This window comes from Chaetomium fimeti (genome assembly GCF_033439085.1).
Source record: "Chaetomium fimeti strain CBS 168.71 chromosome Unknown B0H64scaffold_7, whole genome shotgun sequence".
Lineage (NCBI taxonomy): Eukaryota > Fungi > Ascomycota > Sordariomycetes > Sordariales > Chaetomiaceae > Chaetomium > Chaetomium fimeti.
In genome coordinates, this window is record NW_026944335.1 from 1883960 (window position 1) to 1903931 (window position 19972).

The following is a 19972-nucleotide window of genomic DNA, read 5'->3' on the forward strand; positions in this document are numbered from 1 at the left end:
AAACCTCTATTGCGAACCCCACCTCGTCTATTTGATTCGATTCCGGACTGGGATGGATCGCTGGAGATTAAGATATCCCACATCCCATCGGGCCATCGTCCCCCTCAGCCGAACTGTTAACAGTCAGGTTACCTCGGGTACCTAACTAGGTAACTGGATATCTCTGCTCTAGAGAGTTTTGATCGTTGTGTTCTCATAGCATGAGCAAAGAAACCCACTCAACGGGCATCATGTGATACAGAACCGGAATCACCAATACACGTGGCACAGTCCCGTCACTTCGGAACCCCCTTGGTAAAAGACCCCACTGGGTGATGATTCGAGAACGGCGAGACGCCTTCCTTGACCAGGGGTCGTCACCTGCTTACACGCATATAAGATTGATGCCACTCTCGTCGAGTCTGCCTCGCCGTAAAACATTCAAAGACCCCCACTCAGAGCCACATCTCCTCTCGGACACGTCGCTCACATTAAGCCAGGCATTAAGCCGACCAAGCATCTCCCATGAAGTGCATGTTTCAGGGTCCTGTTCGCCTTATTGACGATCACGCCGGCGCATTGGAGCCACATGTATTTCTGTGGGCATCTCATGGGGTAGCTGCCCGGATCTCCGGGACGGGGTGGATGAATCAAACGTTCCATCTTTCATTACAGGTACCTTCACTTCAGAGCCGCCGAACTCTTCGGTCTGAATCCCGCTTAGGGAAAACACTGTCCCTCTCAAGATCCATTCTAGGCGGAAGCACCATTCGGCCTAAATCAACGACCGCTGACAAGGCCAAAGAAGAAGCTCGGCCCAAGGGCGGTCACATCTTCCCTCTAACCAACCCGTATTCTGCCTTGGCTGTGGGCATATCAGCGGCCGGGCAAGCAACCCATAGCGAAACGAGAAACCCCCAAAACCATAACCAACCATGGCCCCAATTTAGTTGATGCAAGATGCACCACGGGCTCCCAAGCCCGAGGCACACCGAGGCACACCCAAGTTCGAGGCCTACCTCGAGGCACCTTCTGAAACCAATGACTGAATATGTTCTTCTCTCACACCGAAGAGTCTGGAGGGCGCCATCAATAACTCAGCAGGCAGCATCACGCAACCTGCAAGCCATCACGAGCATGCCGCTACCTTCTTCGGGCTGCCATGTGGCTCAGCAGCGGCCGTTTGATTTTCCAACCCCAGATAAGCCCAACCTTATTTCCACTGCAGGGCCCTTGTGTATTTTGGGGCATCGGATAGGGCATGGGTAGGCTGTTTGGAAGTTGCGGTTGCTGTGGCTGTGTAAGTGAGCCGCAACGGCGAAATGCAAGGCTGAGCACGGCGGCCGTTTCATGGACCAGCATGGGGGTGGATAAGAGTTCTCCACCCTCCCGCGAGAGGCCAACACAGATACGATGTGGTAGTTGTTGCGAGTTTGAATATATATAAATACTAATGGCCCCGGCCTGGTCTCACGGTAAAACCCGGGTGAACATAAAAAGAAAAGATAAAAAAAAGGAATCCCCCCAGTGGTATATACCTATGCCTGAAAGGAGGCCGGACACAGTGCCCTCGATCTCCCCAACAGCAGAAACAACTACCCGCCCGGATGCGACAAGGCCGCATCACTGATTCTGCACACACATCGCCCAATGCCTAAAAGCGGCATGTGAATGCCCGGCGTGAATAATCAAACACAAAAATTGCCTGAGACTCCTTGCTATGCCATGTCTAACCAGGCGAACGGAACCACCCCTGAACCGGCCACAATCGAAGTGCAGCAACGCTTTTGTTTTTTTCTTTCCCCCCCGGCTCGACGACAATGAAATAGGGTTCGGCCTCTAGCACCTTAGTCGTCGAACTTGATCCCCCCCACCGCAAAGGTATCGATGCGCCCGCCGCGGTAGCTGCCCTTCTTCTTCTTGTTCTTCTCCTTGGTGAAGCCCTTGCCGCGCGTGACGATCAGGTCCTCGTGGGCCTTGCGGCCCCAGTCGTGGCCGGCAAAGGCGTTGGACTGGAAGCGGGGGTCGACCTCGAGCCCGCGGTCGATGCGCGAGAAGGGCTGGGTGGCCCCCTTGCCGTTGCCGTCACCGTTGCCGTTCCTGCCGCGGTTGTTGGCCTTGAACGTGCTCGGGTCCGGCGGGAGCGGCGCGTCGCCGTCGACCGGGAAGACCTTGGGCGAGGCTCGGTCGAGGGTGGCTGAGGTGTCCGAGCCGGTGGTAGGCGGGGAGGCGGTGGGCTTGATGGTCTTAGTCTTGGTCTTGGTCTTCTCTGAGTCGGAGTCGGAATCAGAGTCGGAGGAATCAGACGAGGAATCGCTGGAGGAGTCCGAGTCGGATTCGGGGAGGGGGACCTTAGCCGCCTCCTCGGCTTCGTCTTCCGATTCGGATTCGGATTCAGACTCCGAGGACGAGTCTGACTCGGACGACGACGAAGAGGAATCGGAAGACGAGTCGTCTTTCTGGGCAGCCTTTTTCTTGGTGGTGGTCTTTTTGGCAGTTTCCTTCTTGGCGGCAGTCTTCTTGGTGGCTGGCTTAGACTCGGCTTCACAGTCGGAGCTGGAGTCGGAGTCTGAAGAGGAAGAGTCCGAGGACGATTCGGAGGACGATTCGGCAGCGACCGGGGCGGCGGCGACCTTTTGCTTCTTGGACGCGGGAGCCTCCTCGTCAGAGCTGGAATCGGAATCGGAGTCGGAATCAGACGAGTCACTGCTTTCGGAAACGGCCTTGCGCTTCAGAGGGTTGGCTGCAGGCTTCGGCGCGGCTGCGGACTTCGCCGTCTTTTTCTCGTCCTCGCTGTCGCTGTCGCTGCTGTCACTCTCACTGCTGCTGCTCGAGTCGGAGCTAGAGGACTCTTCGATAACGTCCTTCATATCAACGTCGGCATTGTCCTCGCTGTCGCTGTCCGACGACTCCGACTCGCTGCTGCTGCTACTATCGTCGCTGCTGTCCCTGCTGCTGCTGACCTTGGTGGTCTTCTTGGCCGCGGCCTTGATGGCCTTCCCGGAGTCGGCATTCTCAAGGGATGTCTCCCAAGTTTTAAAGACAGCGATTAAGGAATGGCCGTCAGCGGTGCCCGACTTCCCGCCCTTCCAGCCCTTCTTGGCCCGTTGCTTTGTGAATGCGCGATGGGCGTCGGTGAAGTCGTGCTCAGAGAGGAACGATTCGACCAAATTCATGAGCTGTGTAGGTGGCTCGGCGGTCGTTTTGGACTTCTCGGTGGCGGGGGCCTTCTTTTGGGACCCGCCAGCCTTGAGCTTCTTGGTTCCGGGCATCGTGGATGTGTTACCGTGAGTGGTCGGTTTTTGCGCGGTCAGTGCAGAGTTATTGGAAAAGAGCCACGCTGGCGGAGTCGACATGGGCGAAAGTCGCTTTGTGAATTGGGCAAGCTAGTGGGCACTAGCTCCTGCACAGTTTGTGAGGGATTCGAGGGAGGAATGGCGTCAAAAGGCAGGCGCGTGTTTCCATTCCAAAGAAAATTTCTTGGAGTTTCTGCTTCCGGAATGCGCTCTCACCGCCCTTTTTTCTCCCTTTTCTGCCGCTTCGTTTTGGTGGGCCGAGGAATGGAATTCCCCACATTGCCCCTTGCATGAGCGGGGCACCCCCTGTACTTCGGACACAGTAATCTGGAGGTCGGAACGAAGCCAAAGTCATCCGAGAGCCCAACGAGCTGGAGATACTCCATTTACTTTTTGTTTGCTCGAGATAGTATTTTATGCGATTTTGTTTTGCTCTATCTATCTATTCCCTTTTATTGCCTGATTTCTTAGTTTCTTTTGGGGTTCGGCTTTTCCTGGCCAGAGGGTGCGGGGTCATCCCTTCCCACATAAGGCGTTCTTATTCCCGCCCTTGGAAGCAGCTGTCGAGACGAATTCGCCTCGGTGGACGTGACTCGGAATGTGTTTGAGGTGTTTGTATAACGGGTCTTGTTGCTCATTCATCCACTCAAGTATTGACCCATGCTCGCGATAGTTGATGGGGCTATTAACATCTATCCATGGACAGGATCTATGATGTTTCTTACACCCCCCATTCGTCTCGATGTGCGAGTTGCTAGAGGTTACTTTTGGCGCACTTTCGGTTCACAAATATCGAGTTTCTTCACAATACACAAATGCGAAGATGGAACCATATTGACCCCCGTATTGTTTGATGCTGTGCATGTTAGCAGCTTGGGTCACCACATGCGAAACGCTATGGCTTTTGTCAAGGGTGCTGCATTCTTTGCCTTGATCCTGCATCCTTCGGACTGACCCATAGGCACCAGTCAAATCGGTTGGCTGTGAACCAAGGAGGAACAAACAAACCGAGGGTATTGGCCGTCCCAGGTGCCTTTCTGGGCCGGACGCATCGCCAGCCTCCTGGGATCCTACTCGTGATACCTGAGCCGGTTGGGGGCCATGGACAGGGCTCTATAAACATGCGCCCGCGGACCCTTCGCAACTGACAATGCCTTTAAACAAGCGGTCTTAGTCTATTTCAGCTTTAACTCTACAGGACGAAAACGGAGTCTCACCACCTATCTCTCCAGCATCCTTAATCCCTCCCTTAGAACCCTTTTCTGTACCCCTCCGACGGAGAATCGCGGGCTGGCAGGCTGCCGCATCAATGGCGGTCCCCGAAATCAGTCCCGCGATGGCCTACCAGCCCATCGGCTCGCCTAGTCTGGGGTACGGCAACGATGACGGGGACAATGAACGGAAGTGGATGACCACCTTTAGTCTCACCACGACATTCCGCATTCTGGTTGCTTTATTTGCCTTTGCCGATATCGTGGCCTCGATTAGTCTGCGCCTCACCAGCGGCTCGGGCCTCTTCGTTGTCGTCTTCATCGCGCTGTTTTTGGTTCTTGGTTGGAACCTCGCCCTCCTCCAGCCCCGTTCCCGTTTCATTCGGGCACTCCCTGCCGTCTCCTGCCGGGTCGGGGACTACATTTGTGGCTTCAACGGCGATGACGATCATGATGAGCGACTTGAAAAGCCCAGGAGCAAAAAGCAGAAGCGGGCAAAGCTGATACTCGTTGCCTTTGTTGACTTGGTCTTGGGGCTCATTGTTACTATTGCATGGGTGAGTCCACAAAGAAAAAGGAGCGAAGGGAGATGTCTGCGTTGACGCGGCTAACGAGTGTATGCCGGAAGGGATTGGCTGGAGACTTGTTTCGTACTGGTGGTACGGGGGCGTCAGGGACTCGGAGTGCCTCCTTCCATTAATCATGACTTTAGGGTAAGGGCGCCTCTATTTACATCCATCTCTGTTCGTCATCAGGTTGTGCTAACACATAGACTACCAGCGCGTTGCAGTTTGCTCTTGCAGTGATTTCCCTCGTCGCCTGTTTTTGGAGCCTCGACTTCAAGCTTGGTGTTGTCTTGAGATATATCGATGACCCTGATAGACACCATCGCATCCAGCTCGCCCCTGATACTGAGGATCGCCGAACCGCTGGTGGCACCGTGTCCGTTGCTGCTTGAAGGTTAGGTAGGCATGGCTCGCGGACAATGGTTTCTGGGATAACTGGGTTGGTGAGCGGGTACGGCGTCGCATAGGCAGCTGAGCAGGAGATGTTGCCGGGGGGGGGGGATCTCTTGACGTGCAAATATTCATCCGGAGAAGGTTTTGGAGTCATTCATTTCCATCAAGATCCTAGAAGGTGATGGTAGCGCGGTCGTATTTTCAAAGGAATCAGTCTGGGAACTCATCAGGGAGGAGGAATTTGGGTTGTTAGCAGTAGCGCCGGCCGTGCTGGCCACCAACGGTTGTCCTTAACGCTTTCGCGGATACCTAACGCATCCCGCCTTTCTATCCCCGTTGAAACAGTCACCTCCTATCCCCTACAGCCATCTTCGCAACAGCCACGTCCCTCCCGCACCTCTCCCAGACCTCCATCCCCGTCAGCACCGTACTCCCCACCATCAACCACCCAACCGTCCGCGGCTCCAGCGGCACCCAACCGACCACCGACCCCGGCACCGCCAAATCCATAACATCCGCCACCAGCCTCCTCACCACCTTCCCCCTCCCCCCTTTCTCCCCTTCCGCCCAACTCACCAACCTCACCACGGCGCCCACGATCCCACACACCAGCCCCGCAAACCAAAACCGCTGCCCATCCACCACCAGCCCCCTCACCACCTCCTCCGAGCCCCACACCCGCAGCCCAGGCACGTCCAGCACAGCCTCGACAAACACGGCGCTCTCCAGTAGTAGGTACATGCCCGTGAAGGCGCGGCCGCCGAAATCAGCCCACCCTGCCGCGCGCCGCGCCCAGTTGCTGCTACCACCACTACCACTACCACTAGCACTACCCGTTGCCGGGTTCAGCTTCTTCTCGTCGTCGTGTGTTGCCGTTGTTGCCGTTGTTGCCGACTGCAGGGCGGAGAGGGCGGACCAGGCGCCGGCGAAGGAGTCGAGGAAGCGGAAGAAGCGGAGGGGTTGGCGGAGGGAGGCGAGGCGTTTGCGGAGGGGGGTGAGGGTTTGCGGGGTGAGGAGGGGGAGGAGGGAGGTGGGAAGGGAGAGGGTGGAAGTGACGGTGGTGATGGTAGTGAGTGGGGTGAAGAGCAGGATTGTGACGAGGGCTTGGAGGAGGCGGAGGAGGCGTTCTAGGCCGTCTGGTTTGAAGGGGGTGTGTGAGTTGTTTGCTTATAAGGGGGGGTTGGCGGAAGGAGAAGTTTGGGAATTGAGATCCGGATGAGTGATAGACGGAGCCCAGCGAATCTCTCACTTACAAGCATCGGTCCCGAACTTGACAAATTGCTCGAACTTGCCAACGTTGTCCGCCATTTCGAGTGGTTTGAGCCCGGAAAATGAAAAAAGATGGGTAAAATGTTCGAGGAACAAGACGTATTGCGGCTGGGGTCAGTATGACCAGCGGGCTCTTGACTCCTCGTTTATGTAGGTTGCTGTTGTAAACAACCCGACTGAAGAGAGAGCGGTGAGATTCATGAGAGTGTCGCGTCTCCAATGGCTTGCTGAGAGTTACTGTGTCTCTCTGTTTATCCCCTGACAACCCCACTTTTAATATCCACCAAAGTTGAAGCCGAATTGAGTGGCTGAACGACGCTAAACATCCATGTTGAGAAGATGACTGAATCCGGTAGAGACGACTACGATGAGGAAGGCTTCTTCGATAGGTAAGCTAGACCTGGGTCGTGGCCACTTGAAGACTTGTCATTCGTCGACGGGGTTAGTAAAACAGCACCACCATTCGCCCTCGAACGGCAACCAGCATACATATCACCTCCCCCCCACACCCCTGGATTCGACAAAGCAAATCAAGTACAGCCCGGGGGCAGTATACGGCGGACTAGGCCTATGTACAATGTACCAACCTCTCTCTCACGCCTTCCACCAACCCAACCCAACCAAACCAAACCGCTCACCCTTCCTTTTACATGCCCGGAGAGACAAGTTGGCCTTTCAGCTTGGAATCGTGGTTCCAGCCACCAGCCAGCGCCTCGCCGCCGCTCTCCTTGGCAAACTGCTGCATGCGCGCCTCCAGCTCGGGGCGGAAGTGGCGGATCAGACCCTGGATGGGCCAGGCGAAGGCCTCGCCGAGGGCTGCACAGAACAGATTTATTAGCATTGCATTTCTTGAAAAGATATGGAAAAAAAAAAGAGAAGAGGGGGAAACCTACCGCAGATGGTATGCCCCTCGACCTGCTTGGTCAGCTCCTGCAGCATGTCGATCTCGCGCTCGCGGCCGAGGCCCTTCTCGAAGCGCTGCATGATCTGCTCGGTCCACTTGCTTCCCTCGCGGCAGGGGGTGCACTGGCCGCAGGACTCGTGGCGGTAGAAGTGGCTGAGGCGGGAGATGGCGCGCACGACGTCGGCGCTCTTGTCCATGACGATGACGGCGGCGGTGCCTAGGCCGGACTGGCTGTCCTTGAGGGCGTCAAAGTCCATCAGTTGGTCGTCGCACACGGCCTTGGGCAGGATCGGGGTCGACGAGCCGCCGGGGATGACGGCCAGCAGGTTGTCCCAGCCGCCGCGCACGCCGCCGCAGTGCTTGTCGATCAGCTCCCGCAGCGGGATGCTCATCTCCTCCTCGACCGTGGCCGGGTTGTTGACGTGCCCGCTGATGCAGTAGAGCTTGGTGCCCTGGTTGCGCTCGCGCCCGAACCCGGCGAACCAGCTCCCGCCGCGCCGGCAGATGGTGGGCGCCACGGCGACCGTCTCGACGTTGGCCACCGTGGACGGGCAGCCGAACAGGCCGACGGCCGCGGGGAAGGGGGGCTTGAGGCGCGGCTTGCCGGGCTTGCCCTCGAGCGACTCGATCAGGCTGGTCTCCTCGCCGCAGACGTAGGCACCGCCGCCGCGGTGGACGTAGACGTCAAAGTCGTAGCCGGAGCCGCAGGCGTTCTTGCCGATCAGCCCCTCGGCGTAGGCCTCGTTGATGGCGTTTTGCAGCACGGCGGCCTCCTCGATGAACTCGCCGCGGATGTAGATGTAGGCGGCCGAGGCGTTCATGGCGCGGCCGGCGACCAAGCAGCCCTCGACCAGCTTGTGGGGGTCCTTGCGCATGATCTCGCGGTCCTTGCAGGTTCCCGGCTCACCCTCGTCGGCGTTGACCACCAGGTACCTCGGCTTGTTGTCCTTGTCCCAATCCTTGAAGTTCATGAACGACTGTGCGGGGGAGAGGGAGGGGTTGGGTCAGCCAATGCCAATCGACGAGTTGCTAGCAGCGATAACAAGAGCGACAGAATTACACACCCATTTCAACCCCGAGGGGAAACCGGCACCGCCTCGCCCTCGCAGGCCGGAAGCCTTGACCTCGCCGATAATCCAGTCGTGACCCTTGAGAATAATTTCCTTGGTCTTGTGCCAGTCGCCCATCTTCTTGGCGTGCTTAAGGTCGGGCGGGTAGCGGCCGTAGAGGTTCTGAAAGATGCGGTCCTGATCGCGCAGACCACCATAAGTGCGCACCGTGGCAGCACCGGCGTCCTGGACGGTAGCGAAGGAGCGACATTGTTGGGGTGTTGTCGCGGCGGCAGCATTTGAAACGGCGCTCGAGATGGTCCTTGCCGACGCCTTGGTCGGCGCCGCAGTGCGTGACAGCATGTTGGCGTTCTCTGCCCGGCAGAGCAGAGGTGTGGGATGCCAATTGGCCGGGGCCGGAAGACTGTCGGGTTTCGTGGATGGGGTGAGGTTGGCTCTTTAGTGATGGAGCAGTCGTCGAGAGTTGAGCGCCTTTCTGAGGTTTGGATTCAGGGAGCTGCTGATTGGTTGGGGATTCCGGGTGTGGCGGGTGCTTGAGCTTTGTGGTCCGTGTGGCGGGGCGGGACCGCCAAGACGCTGATTCGCAGTGTGGGGAACTTGAACTTTGAAGCTCAATTCATCTCGTCCGAGCTTCAGTTCACAGCGCGTCTCCAACTCCCGCTCAATCACCACCAACCTTCAACCTCTCGGCAGCAATGCCCTCCCAAACCTCCCAACCACCACCACCACAACCACCATAACCCAACCCTCAACCCAACCCAACCCAACACAGAGAACCTTTTTCATAAAAAAAACAAAAACAAAAAAAAAAACAAAAGAAATGTCATCCAAACGCCACTCCACCGCCCCCTCCGCCCCCAAACCCCCAGTACACCTCTCCTCCCACCTCACCATCGCCGACAGCGCCCAGCTGACAGGTACCCACCTGATCGAGATCCGCGGCGAGAGCGTGGTGCACCCGCGTGCGCGGCTGGAGTCTTCGGCGGGGCGGATCGCGGTGGGCCGGCGGTGCGTGGTGCACGAGCGGGCGACGGTGGGCGCGGCGCCGAGCGCGGGGGGTGTTTCCGGGCGGGTGGCTGCTGCTGGTGCTGATGGTGGTGGTGGTGTTGTTGCTGTGACGCTGGCGGAGTGCGTGACGGTGGAGGTCGGGGCGGTGATTGAGGCGGGCGAGACGGTTATTGGGGAGGGGACGGTGGTGGGTGTTGGGGCGAGGGTGGGGGCGCGGGCGGTTGTTGGGAAGGTTAGTTCTCTTTTATTTGGGCTGGGTTGAGTTGTGATGCTGACTTGACGGACTAGCACTGCACGCTCACGCCGTATACCGAGATCGCCGCGGGCGAGGTGGTGCCCGACTTCACCGTGGTCTACTCCAACGGGTTGAGGAGGACGGACAAGCGGGGGGTGGCCGAGCTGAAGAACAAGGGGCTGGCGAGGCAGATCGATGTGCTGAAGAGGATGATACCCAGCAACCCGGCCAAGTTTGCTTGATTCTTTGATTCATGATTCATTTTGCTTTTAGAGATACCCCCATTTCGTTAGACATAACTCCGGTCTGTTGCCTGCCATACAATAATACAGCCACATCGCCAAACGATTGAAACTCGTTGTAACCCACAACCCCCACCCCACACCACACACTACACTACAAGTACCGCGTCTTCATCCACTCGCTGGTACCGAGCCCCAAGTTAAGGCCGTTCTCGGCCCACCACCGGCGGACCTTGGTCTGGTCCCCCAGCGAGTCCTCCAGCGCCTCCTCGATCTCCATCGTCTTGTACTCGACCCTGTTCCCCTTCCGGCCGCCCATACCGGGCAGCTCCCCGTGGGCATATTTCCGCCACCACTCCAGCACGGGGATATGCGCGTGATAGGTGGCCTCGATCAGAATCTGGTTATCAAACTGCAGCTTATCGTCCCCGCGCAGCTGGCGCCACAGGTCCAGCACCTTCACCTGGCCCCAGCGCGTGGCCATCTTGCAGACGGCGTCCTGATGGCCAACAGGAATACCACTCTCCTCCCACCAGCGCATGGCGGCCATCTGGCCCCACTGGGCGGCGGCGAGCAGGGAGCGGCCGGGCTTGACGACGATGGAAGGGTCCTGCATGCCCGCCTCGCGCCACCACTCGAGGACATGCACATGCCCGCGCGACGACGCCATCTCGAAGGCCTGCTCGTCGTACTTGAGCGGCAGGCCGGAGCGGCGCCACCACTCGAGCACGGGCACGAAGCCGCACTGGGAGGCGCGGTTGAGCGCCTCGCCGTCGTACTGCTTTTCCAAGAAGGACGGCGACCGCGCCCACCAGTCCAGGATCGCGGTGCGCCCGTAGTAGGCCGACGCCTTGGTCGGGATCGTCTTGCCGTCGAAGCACTTGAAGATGTGCGGCAGGTTGGCCTCGATGTAGGTCAGCACGCCCGTGAGCGAGAACTTGAAGATGAGGTGCACCGCCAGCGCCGACAGGTCGTGGAAGGTGGGCGGCGCGTGCGCCAGCTTGTCGCACACGGCCCGCGTGTCGGCCGTCAGGAGCGTCCACTCGAGCGAGTGCATGAAGACCTGCAGCGGGTCGTTGGGGTCCTTGGGCTCGCGGCGCCAGCCCAGCCCCGTGGGCATCTCGAGGGTGGTGAAGATGCCTAGGCAGGTGGCGAGCTCCCAGTCGTTGGTGGCCTCGAGGATCATGGTCCAGATCTCGGGGGGCAGGGTGCTCCGGGCTTTGCCCTTCATGGCCGGCGGCGTGCTGGGCTGGGCGCTGATCTCCATGTCGTGGCCCAGCTTGAGGAAGTCGGCTTGGTTCTTGATGATGCCGATGACCTCGTTGAAGCCCTCCCACTCGACGACGCGCTTGGAGCAGTGACCTATGTCGACATAGTGCCAGAGGATCGGGGGCATCACTCTAATCCAGCCCCACTTGCGGTGCAGCTTGCTCATCTGGCGCTTGGTGACGGGGTTCTCCCACATCTGGGTGGTCATTCCGGGCACCATCAGGATCCTCTTGGAGGCATCCCAGCTCCGTAGCACTTCTAATAGGAGCGTGTCTGATATTCCACACATCATTTTTGCGAGCGTGTCGGCGTCGATGGGGGAGAGGACGAGGAGGTCGGCCCAGGCGACCAACTCGGCGGCCTCTTGTTGGGAGGACTCGATATCCTTGATGCTGGGGCCCTCGGGGACGCCCCGCCTCAGTCCCCGATTCCGGTATGCTATGATCTCATAGGCCAACCTCTGTGTCATGTCGTCGACGATGGCTCGCGTAGTAATCTGCGACTCTTTGGAGAGACGGACGGCGATGGCTTCGGCGAAGGCCACATCTTTCGGGCCATTGGCAGCGACGAGCAGATGCAGTGAGCGCGGGCGTGGTGTCTCGATGAGCGAAGCACTCGAAGGCGCTCTTGAAGGGGCCCTTTCAATTTCCAGTTGGCGGACGGCCCCTGGGAATGGGGGGTTGGGATATGTCTCTGACATGCCGTTACCTTCCTTCCCTATTGATTTCCCCGAGGAAACGTAGCCGCCAAGCGAACCCCTTCGGATTTGAGGTGGCAGCGAAGTGTCCCGTCTCGAACTCTAGTGTGGGAGATGATCAAATACGCAGGAGCTCTGTGCATGTATGTGTATATATATATATATGATGGAGGGGTCGACGATCAAAGACTCGGGATATGGAACGTAGAAAAAGTGGCCGCAGACCAGGTTTGCATGCACTTCGTGGTTGAACTCGAGCGGGTCGTTGTTGGAAAGGGTCCGTGGTTCTTGGCTTGTGAAGGTGTTGGCCTGCGCAGGCGGTCGCCCTTATCGGTTGGTTTAAAGGGGCCCACCGGGGATGCCAGGATGGAAGCTGGGGCCGATGCGCAGGGCCGACGGCAGCAGGGCTGAGACGAATCCAAGACACGACACAATGGTGGGGTACGAAGTAAACCTGGGACGGCACGTTACAGAATACGAAAGTTACCTTGCCACTTGATACCGTCCCCGCATCGCAGCTCACCGCGGTATGTACTGTGTAAGGGGGCGGCGCACGGGTTTTGAGGATTCTGTTTCTTCCGTTTTCTCTTCAAGCTTAATTAGGCTGAGGTGTACTCATAGATCCATTACCAGCTAGTTGCAATACACTCGTTGAAACCGTTATGGTCTGGGCCAGATATAATGTATCTATAATCTACTATTAATGTAACTATCCACTTACACAGAACCTATGCAAACCTCTATAGTAAGTTTCTATATCCCTCTAGGTTTAAACCAGTCTCTATAAACAACCCTTTACATAGCACTGGAGCCCCCGAAAATCTCCTTCCTGTCCGGGTGGAAGATGGGCAGGTTGGGTTCGCACACAGTACCCTTCTCGGGGTACTTGCCGTTGACGAAGAAGTTGTAGATGGCGTCGTTGACACAGTCGGACTCGTCAGAAAGGCTCAGGTGCTGTGACATCCATTATTAGCGCGGACGTTTCAGGCAAAGGAGGTGTGAAAATGTATATGTACACCGAAACCATTCAGGTGGAGAAGAGCACCGTTCGCAAAGCTCTCGCTCATGTTCTTGGCGGACTCGAAGGGAGTGACGGGGTCGTACGTGTTGCCGAGGAACAGGATGGGGTTCGCCGTCTCGACGTTGAAGTCGCCCTCGTACCGCTCGTTGGCGTCAAACTTCCACTGCGCGCAGGCGAAGTGGTTGGAGTGGCCCCAGAAATCGAGGAACCACCGCGTGGTTGCCTCGACGTCGAGGTACGTGGGCCGCATGCCGGCCAGGGTATCGACGCGGGGCTTCTTGTCGGCGCAGCGGATACCGAGGATGGCTTCGGCGGCAGGTGGAATCACGTCCGGGTTGGGGGTGGTGGGCGCGGGGGTCAAGGCGATAATAGCAGCCGTGAGGTTGCCCTCCATGAGGCCGTCGAGGGCGGTAGCGATGTCGATGAACTGGCCGGGGCGGTACATGCCGAGGTAGAAGATGCTCAGCACGTCCCAGTATCGGATGAAGCCGGCGGGCTCCTCGGAGCCGGGGACGGGGATAGGGATGGGGTTGGCCTTGAGGTTTTGGAGGAAGTCGAAGAGCTCCTTCTCGAGCTGGTCGACGTTCCTGTCCTCGCGGTAGAAGGCGCACCGGTCGGGGAAGGCGAGGCAGCCCTCGAGGAAGCCGCGAACAGCCCTGTCGGAGGCAGCGTACATCTCATCCTCACTAGAAAGAGTCCCAGGTTAGCCACCGAAATTTCCACTGCCGTACGTCGAGGGTTGATCATGTGGAAATCATACCCGGTCTTGCCGAAGTACTGGTGCGAGTTGAGAACGCCATCCAGAAGGACACTGCCCACCCTCTCCGGGAAAAGGGCGCCGTAGACAGCACCGAGAGTAGTGCCACCAGAGATACCTGTATTTTCCTTCCCCGTTAGCATTCGTAGCAGAAACATGCGATTGAAAAACGGAAACCCACCCCAGTACTTCAGCTTATCGTCGCCGATGGCCGTGACGATCCTGTCCATGTCCCGCGCAGAATAAGCCTGCCCGATCAGGTGGCCGTGATCCTTGTTCTCGGTGAAGCACAGCTCGGCAGCGGCGCCGGCCTCAGCCCAGAGCTCTTCGGCAGCGGTTGCCGACGCGTTGGCGCCGTTGCTCCCGAGGATCTGGGTGATGTTCTCCGGGGGGACACACTGGAAGCGGAGGGTCTGGCCGGTTCCACGCGGGTCCCAGCTGACGAGATCGTACTGGCCCTTCAGGATGGGCGAGAAGAGGGGCCCGTAGATGGGCATGTTGGGGAGGCCCTCCTGGCCCGGACCGCCAAAGTTGGTGAGAATGGTGCCGAGCTTCTTCTCTGCTGTCGCCGGGTGGCGGACCAGGTTCAGCGTGAGCTTCTCCTTGCTCTCCTTGTCGGCATAGTCGAGGGGGACTTCGAGGGTAGTGCAGTCGATAGTAACGTTGTTGGGGTTGTTGGTAGGCGGGCAAGGACCCCACGTAAGGCCGTCGGTGGGAGGCGGTTTCGAGCATTTGCCCGCCGCCACACCAACGGCGAATGCGAGAGCGATGGGAAGCATGACGGAAAGGGAAAAATAGAATGAAAATTATAAAATTGACTCTAGTAGGAAGGCAGGCTCGGTGATGGGCGATTGTCGCCGATTGATTAGAGATGCCATCCAGAGGCGTCCCCGACGAGCTTGTCAAGGTATCGTCTTATATGTAAACAAAAGATATCAGCCTGTCTTTTTTGTTTGCATGTACAACTCGCGCTGATGAGGCGCAGCGATGGCGATCCTTGCGAAGTGTAGTGAGGCTAGGAAGCTGCCTGAGTGGACTTTGAAATCCGATTTTCCGCTTTAGGAAGTAACTAACTGTGCAGCTGGCTGAGTGAAAAGCCCCAAGACCCTTGCATCGTGGCAGCGGGTGGTAGGAGATTGCTTAATTGTTTTAAGGTTCAGGGCGCCAATACCTAAACGTCGGGGAGGTCCTCGAAGTGGAAACAAAACTCGAGCGACAAGGGAAAGGATTGAGCCCAAGCACCCAAGGCATCCACTGATTGCAACACATGGCGAGCGGTGGGCACTCATCCGCACTAGTGGACGCTTGGACCAAAGCAGCTCTGCTGTCAGCAACCAAAATGGAATCTGCTCCGTTAACTATGACGTCAAGCCAGACGGGCATCTGCTGTGTATGGTGGTCTGTTGCATGTATGTATCTGCAGATTTGATCCTTCACTAGGCTTCCCAGAAAGCCACAAAGCCCAGCGAGCCCAGGACACAGCCTGCCGAAGGCCGGACCAATAGAAGGGGGATTCGCGTGTCCGGGGCTTGGGGCCGCGGAAATTGCACCCCTCGGGCAGTGCGCACGAACTCTTTAACTCTTGTTAAAATTGATTCCAAATGCCTTGTGGTGCACCTGATTGGCGACCTCAATGTAATCTGTACTGTGGAGGGAGTGTCCGACTCGTTTTATTGCTCGTCATTGGACAATCCTCGCGACAAGGACGTTCGCTGGCAGCACTAAGAATAGTTTGAACTCCAGAGAAAAGGACAATCAAACGATGCCGATATCCGACTCATGGTAACACCTCTTCGACCAATTTCTTATTCTTTCTCTCACGACTCAAAAGTATGACAGGAACAGTAGTAACTTGAATTGTGGTATTGTGTTTATGCCAGGCTGGGTTCAATACTATGTTGCCTTCCAAGCCCGCGCGAGAACTATGTAATAACGAATTATACTGGGTACCTTACTTATATACACACACTGCAACAATGTCCCGTACTCTACAATATTAATGCAACTCACTCGGTTTACACGCAGCTGGCAGTTCAACCGGCTCCATCTTGGCCCCAGGCAGCTCGGTCGGACCATAACCAGGCGGGCCAGGAGCCATCGTCGTCTGAGAATAGTCATGATGCCCGTATTCCGGTTGGGATTCGGATTCAGACGCGCCAGGCGGTGGAGGATGACCGCTTTGCTGCCTCGACTTCAATAATTTCCGCAAGAACAAGTACCCCAACACCAATAACGCCACGAACCCCAGCGTCCCTCCCACTGCAGCCCCTGCGATTAACCCTGCCGACAATTCCGATGTCCCTTGGCCCTGGGAGTTCACATCCGACGGAAGCGGTGTCTGCTGGACATCTCCGGCATTACTTGTCGCCGCGGTCGAAGACGCGGGTAGTAGCGCGCCTGAGCTCGCCCCAGGTGTCGACAGTTCGGTACTGCCCGTACTGGAAGTAGATATGCTGGAGCTTGCCGGGCTTGTTGTGGTCCGCGCAGACGACGACGACGGCGGCGCTTCAGCAGCTCTCTGGAGATCAAAATACTGCATATTGCAGCGCACCATTCCCACGCTGGCAGCGTGGTCTGCCGCGCAGGTTGTTAGGCGCGGACAGCATGCCTTGCTGGTACCTTCGGCGAGATTTGCGCAGGGGACCGAATCCGGCTCCTCACAGGCGGAGGATTGGTCGACGAAGCAGTTGTCGGCTGGGTCGCTGTTTGCGGGGGACGGTTAGAGGAATGATTGTTGAAGCCGGAGGAAGGGGGGGAAAGGAGTTTGACGGCGACGCACGTTCCGTCGCAACACCAGCCCTTGCCTAGGGATTCCTGGCAGCTGGGAAATTCTTCACCTCGTCGGGCGCCTGGAGATGGAGAGTTCGTCAGCGCCGGAACCACGAGAGAAGCTGGCATTGCACGGGGCTCTTACAGCATCGGGTAAGACTCGGACTGCATATTTTGGTAACTCCCTCCGATCCGAAAATATCGGCGCACATCACCTCTCTCCCCAACAGAAGGGAGAGCGAACGCTCGTATTGCAAACTGGGACCTGGAGGCATCTCTCCCGCACTTAGCTCGGCACTTCGCTCGAGCCAATTCAGCCGCGTTCCAAACGGGTATGTAAGTAAACAAATAGCTTTGATTAGGTACCTAGGTAGGTAGGTACTAGGCAGGTAGGTCGTCGTGCAACAAACTCTCCGCTGCACTGTGTAATCTGTAACCGCGGTTCCAGCGGTCAGCCAGGGAGGATGAGAAAGTCGGAGAGAGCGAAGCTGCCAGCTAAGAATCATTTCACCCTTGAGCGAAGTCCTGGGCTATCTTCCGCAAGCCCCCTTGTAAACCTGCTACCAACAGACCTGAAAGCGTCGCATCGCGTACCGCTAAGCAATGTGTAAATTGGGAAGGGGGCGGGAACTCCGTTGGGGGCGGTAAGTCTATGGGCATAATTGGTTGATGAGCCGACGAGCAAGACCGTGACAGGGGCCCCCAGAGGCAAGTCGCGTTTCTTACTCGTCGGGCCTTCAAGATCGGCAATCCGACCACCCATCACGGCGGCTAGTCGGGTACGTTGATTCGGGTCACGACTCTTGATTCAGTGATTCGGATCAGGGCGCGGGGACTCTGATTTTCGAGTGAATCCCACCAAAATGGAAGTCCTTCAGACGGTATCTTGGCATTTCTCAGTCATGTCTGTATTTGTAGTCAAGCTCAAATCAACGTGCCCGACCAGCCGCCTCCGAGTCCCTCCCTAACTACATAACTACTAGTTTGCCGGGTCCGCACTAGTTATGCCTCTTTTTGCCGCGACTTGCTGAGCAGTCTCAGTCTATACCAAAAGTCGCACATTCGGCCCCTAGTAGTGCAATGTCAAGGAGCGGACCACCGCCGCAACCTCGAAATGCCTCACAACAGTAAAAGTGGTGCGAGTAACCGCGGAACCGTGGTTTCCGGGGTCTCCATGGACCCATCACCAACCAACAGACCGGGACAATCTGCCACGAACCTGCGTTGCCCCTTGCCCGCCTCGCTGCTAATTTCGTGGCCAGGTATTTATGTTGTCGCCGCGCCATGCACCCCCCCATCATAACCAACTCACTTGCCTGTACCAACCCCATCACGAGACCGGTCACCATAAGGGAAGTTACCTGAACTTAGGAAACTGTATCCCTAGGTACCAACAAGGCGCAGCACTTGTCATGAAATTCAACCCCTGTTGAACTGTTCCGTTCTTTGTTTCACACCACAACCTCTTTCCTTTATTCTTCTTGGCCAGCAATAAGCGGTTGTCGCGTTGTTGTCTCTCTCCCTACAATTGTGTCTCTCACACTAGGTAGCCTGAAAGCCTACCTACCTAGGTATCATCTGTAGCGAGGATGTTGACATCAACGCCGAGTCTCTTCTCTCGTTTTCCTCACTTCAGTGTTATTAATCCCGCCATGCCGACGCGCTCCGGGAGAAGAGTTCCATCCATTCTAATTCCAGTTGCTGTCATCATGGTATTTCTCGGCCTTCAATTCCATCTCCAGTGGGATTGGCCCTCTTACATCACCCAATCGATCAAGAAGCCACCAGCAGCCGGAATCGTCGTGGCAAGCCTCCGGAGCGAGGACACCTCCTGGGTACACCGCCATCTGCCAAACTGGTCGCGCAGCGTCTACATCGTAGACGACCCCACCGCCGAGTTCACCGTCCCCAAGAACAAAGGCCGCGAGGCCATGGTATATCTAACGTAAGATATCTCCAAAAAAAAAGAAAAAAAAACCAACCCCGACCATACCCATCCTCACGCTTAACCCCCCCCTCCCCTAAAACAGCCACATCATCAACACCTACGACCACCTCCTCCCGGCCACAATCTTCATCCACGCCTCCCGCTTCGCCTGGCACAACGACGACCCCGACTACGACGCCCTCGCCACGCTGCACCATCTCCAGCTCCCCCACATCCAGTCCGCCGGCTACGTCAACCTGCGCTGCGTCTGGGTATTAGGCTGTCCCGTAGAAATCCATCCGCACGCCGACGCCGCCCCCTCCACCGACCTCACCCCCGGTGATGGTGGTGCGGCGGATGGCCGCAAGCTAACGACCAAGGAGGTGTTCAAGCGGGCGTTTGAGGAGCTGCTGCCGGGCGTGGAGGTTCCCCGCGAGGTGGGGGTCGCGTGTTGCTCGCAGTTTGCGGTGTCGCGGGAGGCGGTGCGGGCGAGGCCGAGGGAGGAGTATGTCCGCTGGCGGGAGTGGTTGGTGCAGACACCGCTGGGGGATGACTTGTCGGGGAGGGTGTTGGAGTATATGTGGCATAGTGAGTATTGCTTACCTGGTTTTGTGCGCTTTTGGTTTTGGTGGTGCTGGGTTGTGTGCTGATGACGGTGCTAGTTATTTTTGGGAAGGAAGCGGTCTTTTGCCCGTCGGCGGCTGAGTGTTACTGCAACCTGTACGGGTTGTGTGATTTGAGCTGCAAGGAGAATGGGTGCGACGGCCGGTATGTCTTGCCGAAGTATGCGACTTTGCCTGAGGGCTGGCCAAGAGTGGGCTGGTCTGGGGAGGAGAGGAACTTTACCGGTCCGGATTGAGGCATCGCAAGTCTACGACGCTGCTGCCTTGTTATTCCGGAGTCTTCTAGATGGCTGGCCTGGGCCTCAGTGCCGGCTCGTTGGCCGCATTGTCCCCGTACCGTGTACGGTTGGGATGATCTGCTCCCAGGAGGCCAGGACGTCCGAAGGTGGTAGGATGCCCAAACAATGATCTCAATTATGGCTCCGGGACTAACCATATTACCGCAGGTTCCTTCGCAGCGGTTTGCCGTGCCGGTGTCCAAGACATAGCGGGCGAGGTTGAGCCACGGACATATGGAGTTTTGACGGAGCCCTGGACGCCGCCTCGCCAAGTCAAGGTCTCCCGCAACGCAAATCTCAACAACGCAATCAAACAAATCCAACGCAAATCAACGCAAATCGACCTCTAATTTAGCCAAATAACTTGTTCGATTTACATTGCTTGATTTGATAGATTTGCCAAGCTGTACAGAGGAAAAATGCCCTGCAAAATGCCCTGCAAAACGCCCTCAACCGCC

General features: G+C 57.3%; 9 protein-coding genes across 9 annotated transcripts; 3 read left to right on the forward strand and 6 right to left on the reverse strand.

Moving 5' to 3' along the window:
* Nucleotides 1-1826: 1826 nt before the first annotated feature.
* On the reverse strand, nt 1827-3251 carry B0H64DRAFT_377149 (SRP40, C-terminal domain-containing protein; the record flags this gene model as incomplete). The annotated part of the gene is made up of 1 exon (XM_062802516.1): nt 1827-3251. The coding sequence occupies one exon, from the start codon at nt 3249-3251 to the stop codon at nt 1827-1829; it is 1425 nt and encodes a 474-aa protein (XP_062656158.1).
* Nucleotides 3252-4407: 1156 nt separating this feature from the next.
* B0H64DRAFT_233596 (uncharacterized protein) lies at nt 4408-5799 on the forward strand. The gene is made up of 3 exons (XM_062799757.1): nt 4408-5043; nt 5102-5199; nt 5267-5799. The coding sequence occupies exons 1-3, from the start codon at nt 4585-4587 to the stop codon at nt 5442-5444; spliced, it is 735 nt and encodes a 244-aa protein (XP_062656159.1). The 5' UTR covers nt 4408-4584; the 3' UTR covers nt 5445-5799.
* B0H64DRAFT_467955 (uncharacterized protein) lies at nt 5791-7056 on the reverse strand (the record flags this gene model as incomplete). The annotated part of the gene is made up of 2 exons (XM_062807731.1): nt 6699-7056; nt 5791-6581 (listed from the first exon to the last, which is right to left on the reverse strand). The coding sequence occupies exons 1-2, from the start codon at nt 6751-6753 to the stop codon at nt 5791-5793; spliced, it is 846 nt and encodes a 281-aa protein (XP_062656160.1). The 5' UTR covers nt 6754-7056.
* B0H64DRAFT_233620 (NADH-ubiquinone oxidoreductase 51 kDa subunit mitochondrial precursor) lies at nt 7057-9242 on the reverse strand. Its single transcript, XM_062799759.1, has 3 exons — nt 8683-9242; nt 7608-8595; nt 7057-7530 (listed from the first exon to the last, which is right to left on the reverse strand). The coding sequence occupies exons 1-3, from the start codon at nt 9028-9030 to the stop codon at nt 7361-7363; spliced, it is 1506 nt and encodes a 501-aa protein (XP_062656161.1). The 5' UTR covers nt 9031-9242; the 3' UTR covers nt 7057-7360.
* Nucleotide 9243: 1 nt separating this feature from the next.
* Nucleotides 9244-10250, forward strand: B0H64DRAFT_233616 (uncharacterized protein). Its single transcript, XM_062799758.1, has 2 exons — nt 9244-9928; nt 9985-10250. Exons 1-2 carry the CDS (start codon nt 9509-9511, stop codon nt 10171-10173), a joined length of 609 nt encoding a protein of 202 aa, XP_062656162.1. The 5' UTR covers nt 9244-9508; the 3' UTR covers nt 10174-10250.
* A 77-nt stretch (nt 10251-10327) lies between these two features.
* Nucleotides 10328-12142, reverse strand: B0H64DRAFT_365733 (uncharacterized protein; the record flags this gene model as incomplete). Its single annotated transcript, XM_062801883.1, has 1 exon — nt 10328-12142. The coding sequence occupies one exon, from the start codon at nt 12140-12142 to the stop codon at nt 10328-10330; it is 1815 nt and encodes a 604-aa protein (XP_062656163.1).
* Nucleotides 12143-12888: 746 nt separating this feature from the next.
* Nucleotides 12889-14881, reverse strand: B0H64DRAFT_233637 (TAP-like protein-domain-containing protein). The gene is made up of 4 exons (XM_062799760.1): nt 14099-14881; nt 13921-14035; nt 13156-13846; nt 12889-13093 (listed from the first exon to the last, which is right to left on the reverse strand). The coding sequence occupies exons 1-4, from the start codon at nt 14694-14696 to the stop codon at nt 12935-12937; spliced, it is 1563 nt and encodes a 520-aa protein (XP_062656164.1). The 5' UTR covers nt 14697-14881; the 3' UTR covers nt 12889-12934.
* Nucleotides 14882-15777: 896 nt separating this feature from the next.
* On the reverse strand, nt 15778-17321 carry B0H64DRAFT_233657 (uncharacterized protein). The gene is made up of 3 exons (XM_062799761.1): nt 16832-17321; nt 16697-16766; nt 15778-16619 (listed from the first exon to the last, which is right to left on the reverse strand). The coding sequence occupies exons 1-3, from the start codon at nt 17190-17192 to the stop codon at nt 15914-15916; spliced, it is 1137 nt and encodes a 378-aa protein (XP_062656165.1). The 5' UTR covers nt 17193-17321; the 3' UTR covers nt 15778-15913.
* Nucleotides 17322-18338: 1017 nt separating this feature from the next.
* On the forward strand, nt 18339-19472 carry B0H64DRAFT_377155 (uncharacterized protein; the record flags this gene model as incomplete). Its single annotated transcript, XM_062802517.1, has 3 exons — nt 18339-18631; nt 18717-19201; nt 19276-19472. 3 exons carry the CDS (start codon nt 18339-18341, stop codon nt 19470-19472), a joined length of 975 nt encoding a protein of 324 aa, XP_062656166.1.
* Between the last annotated feature and the right edge of the window lie 500 nt (nt 19473-19972).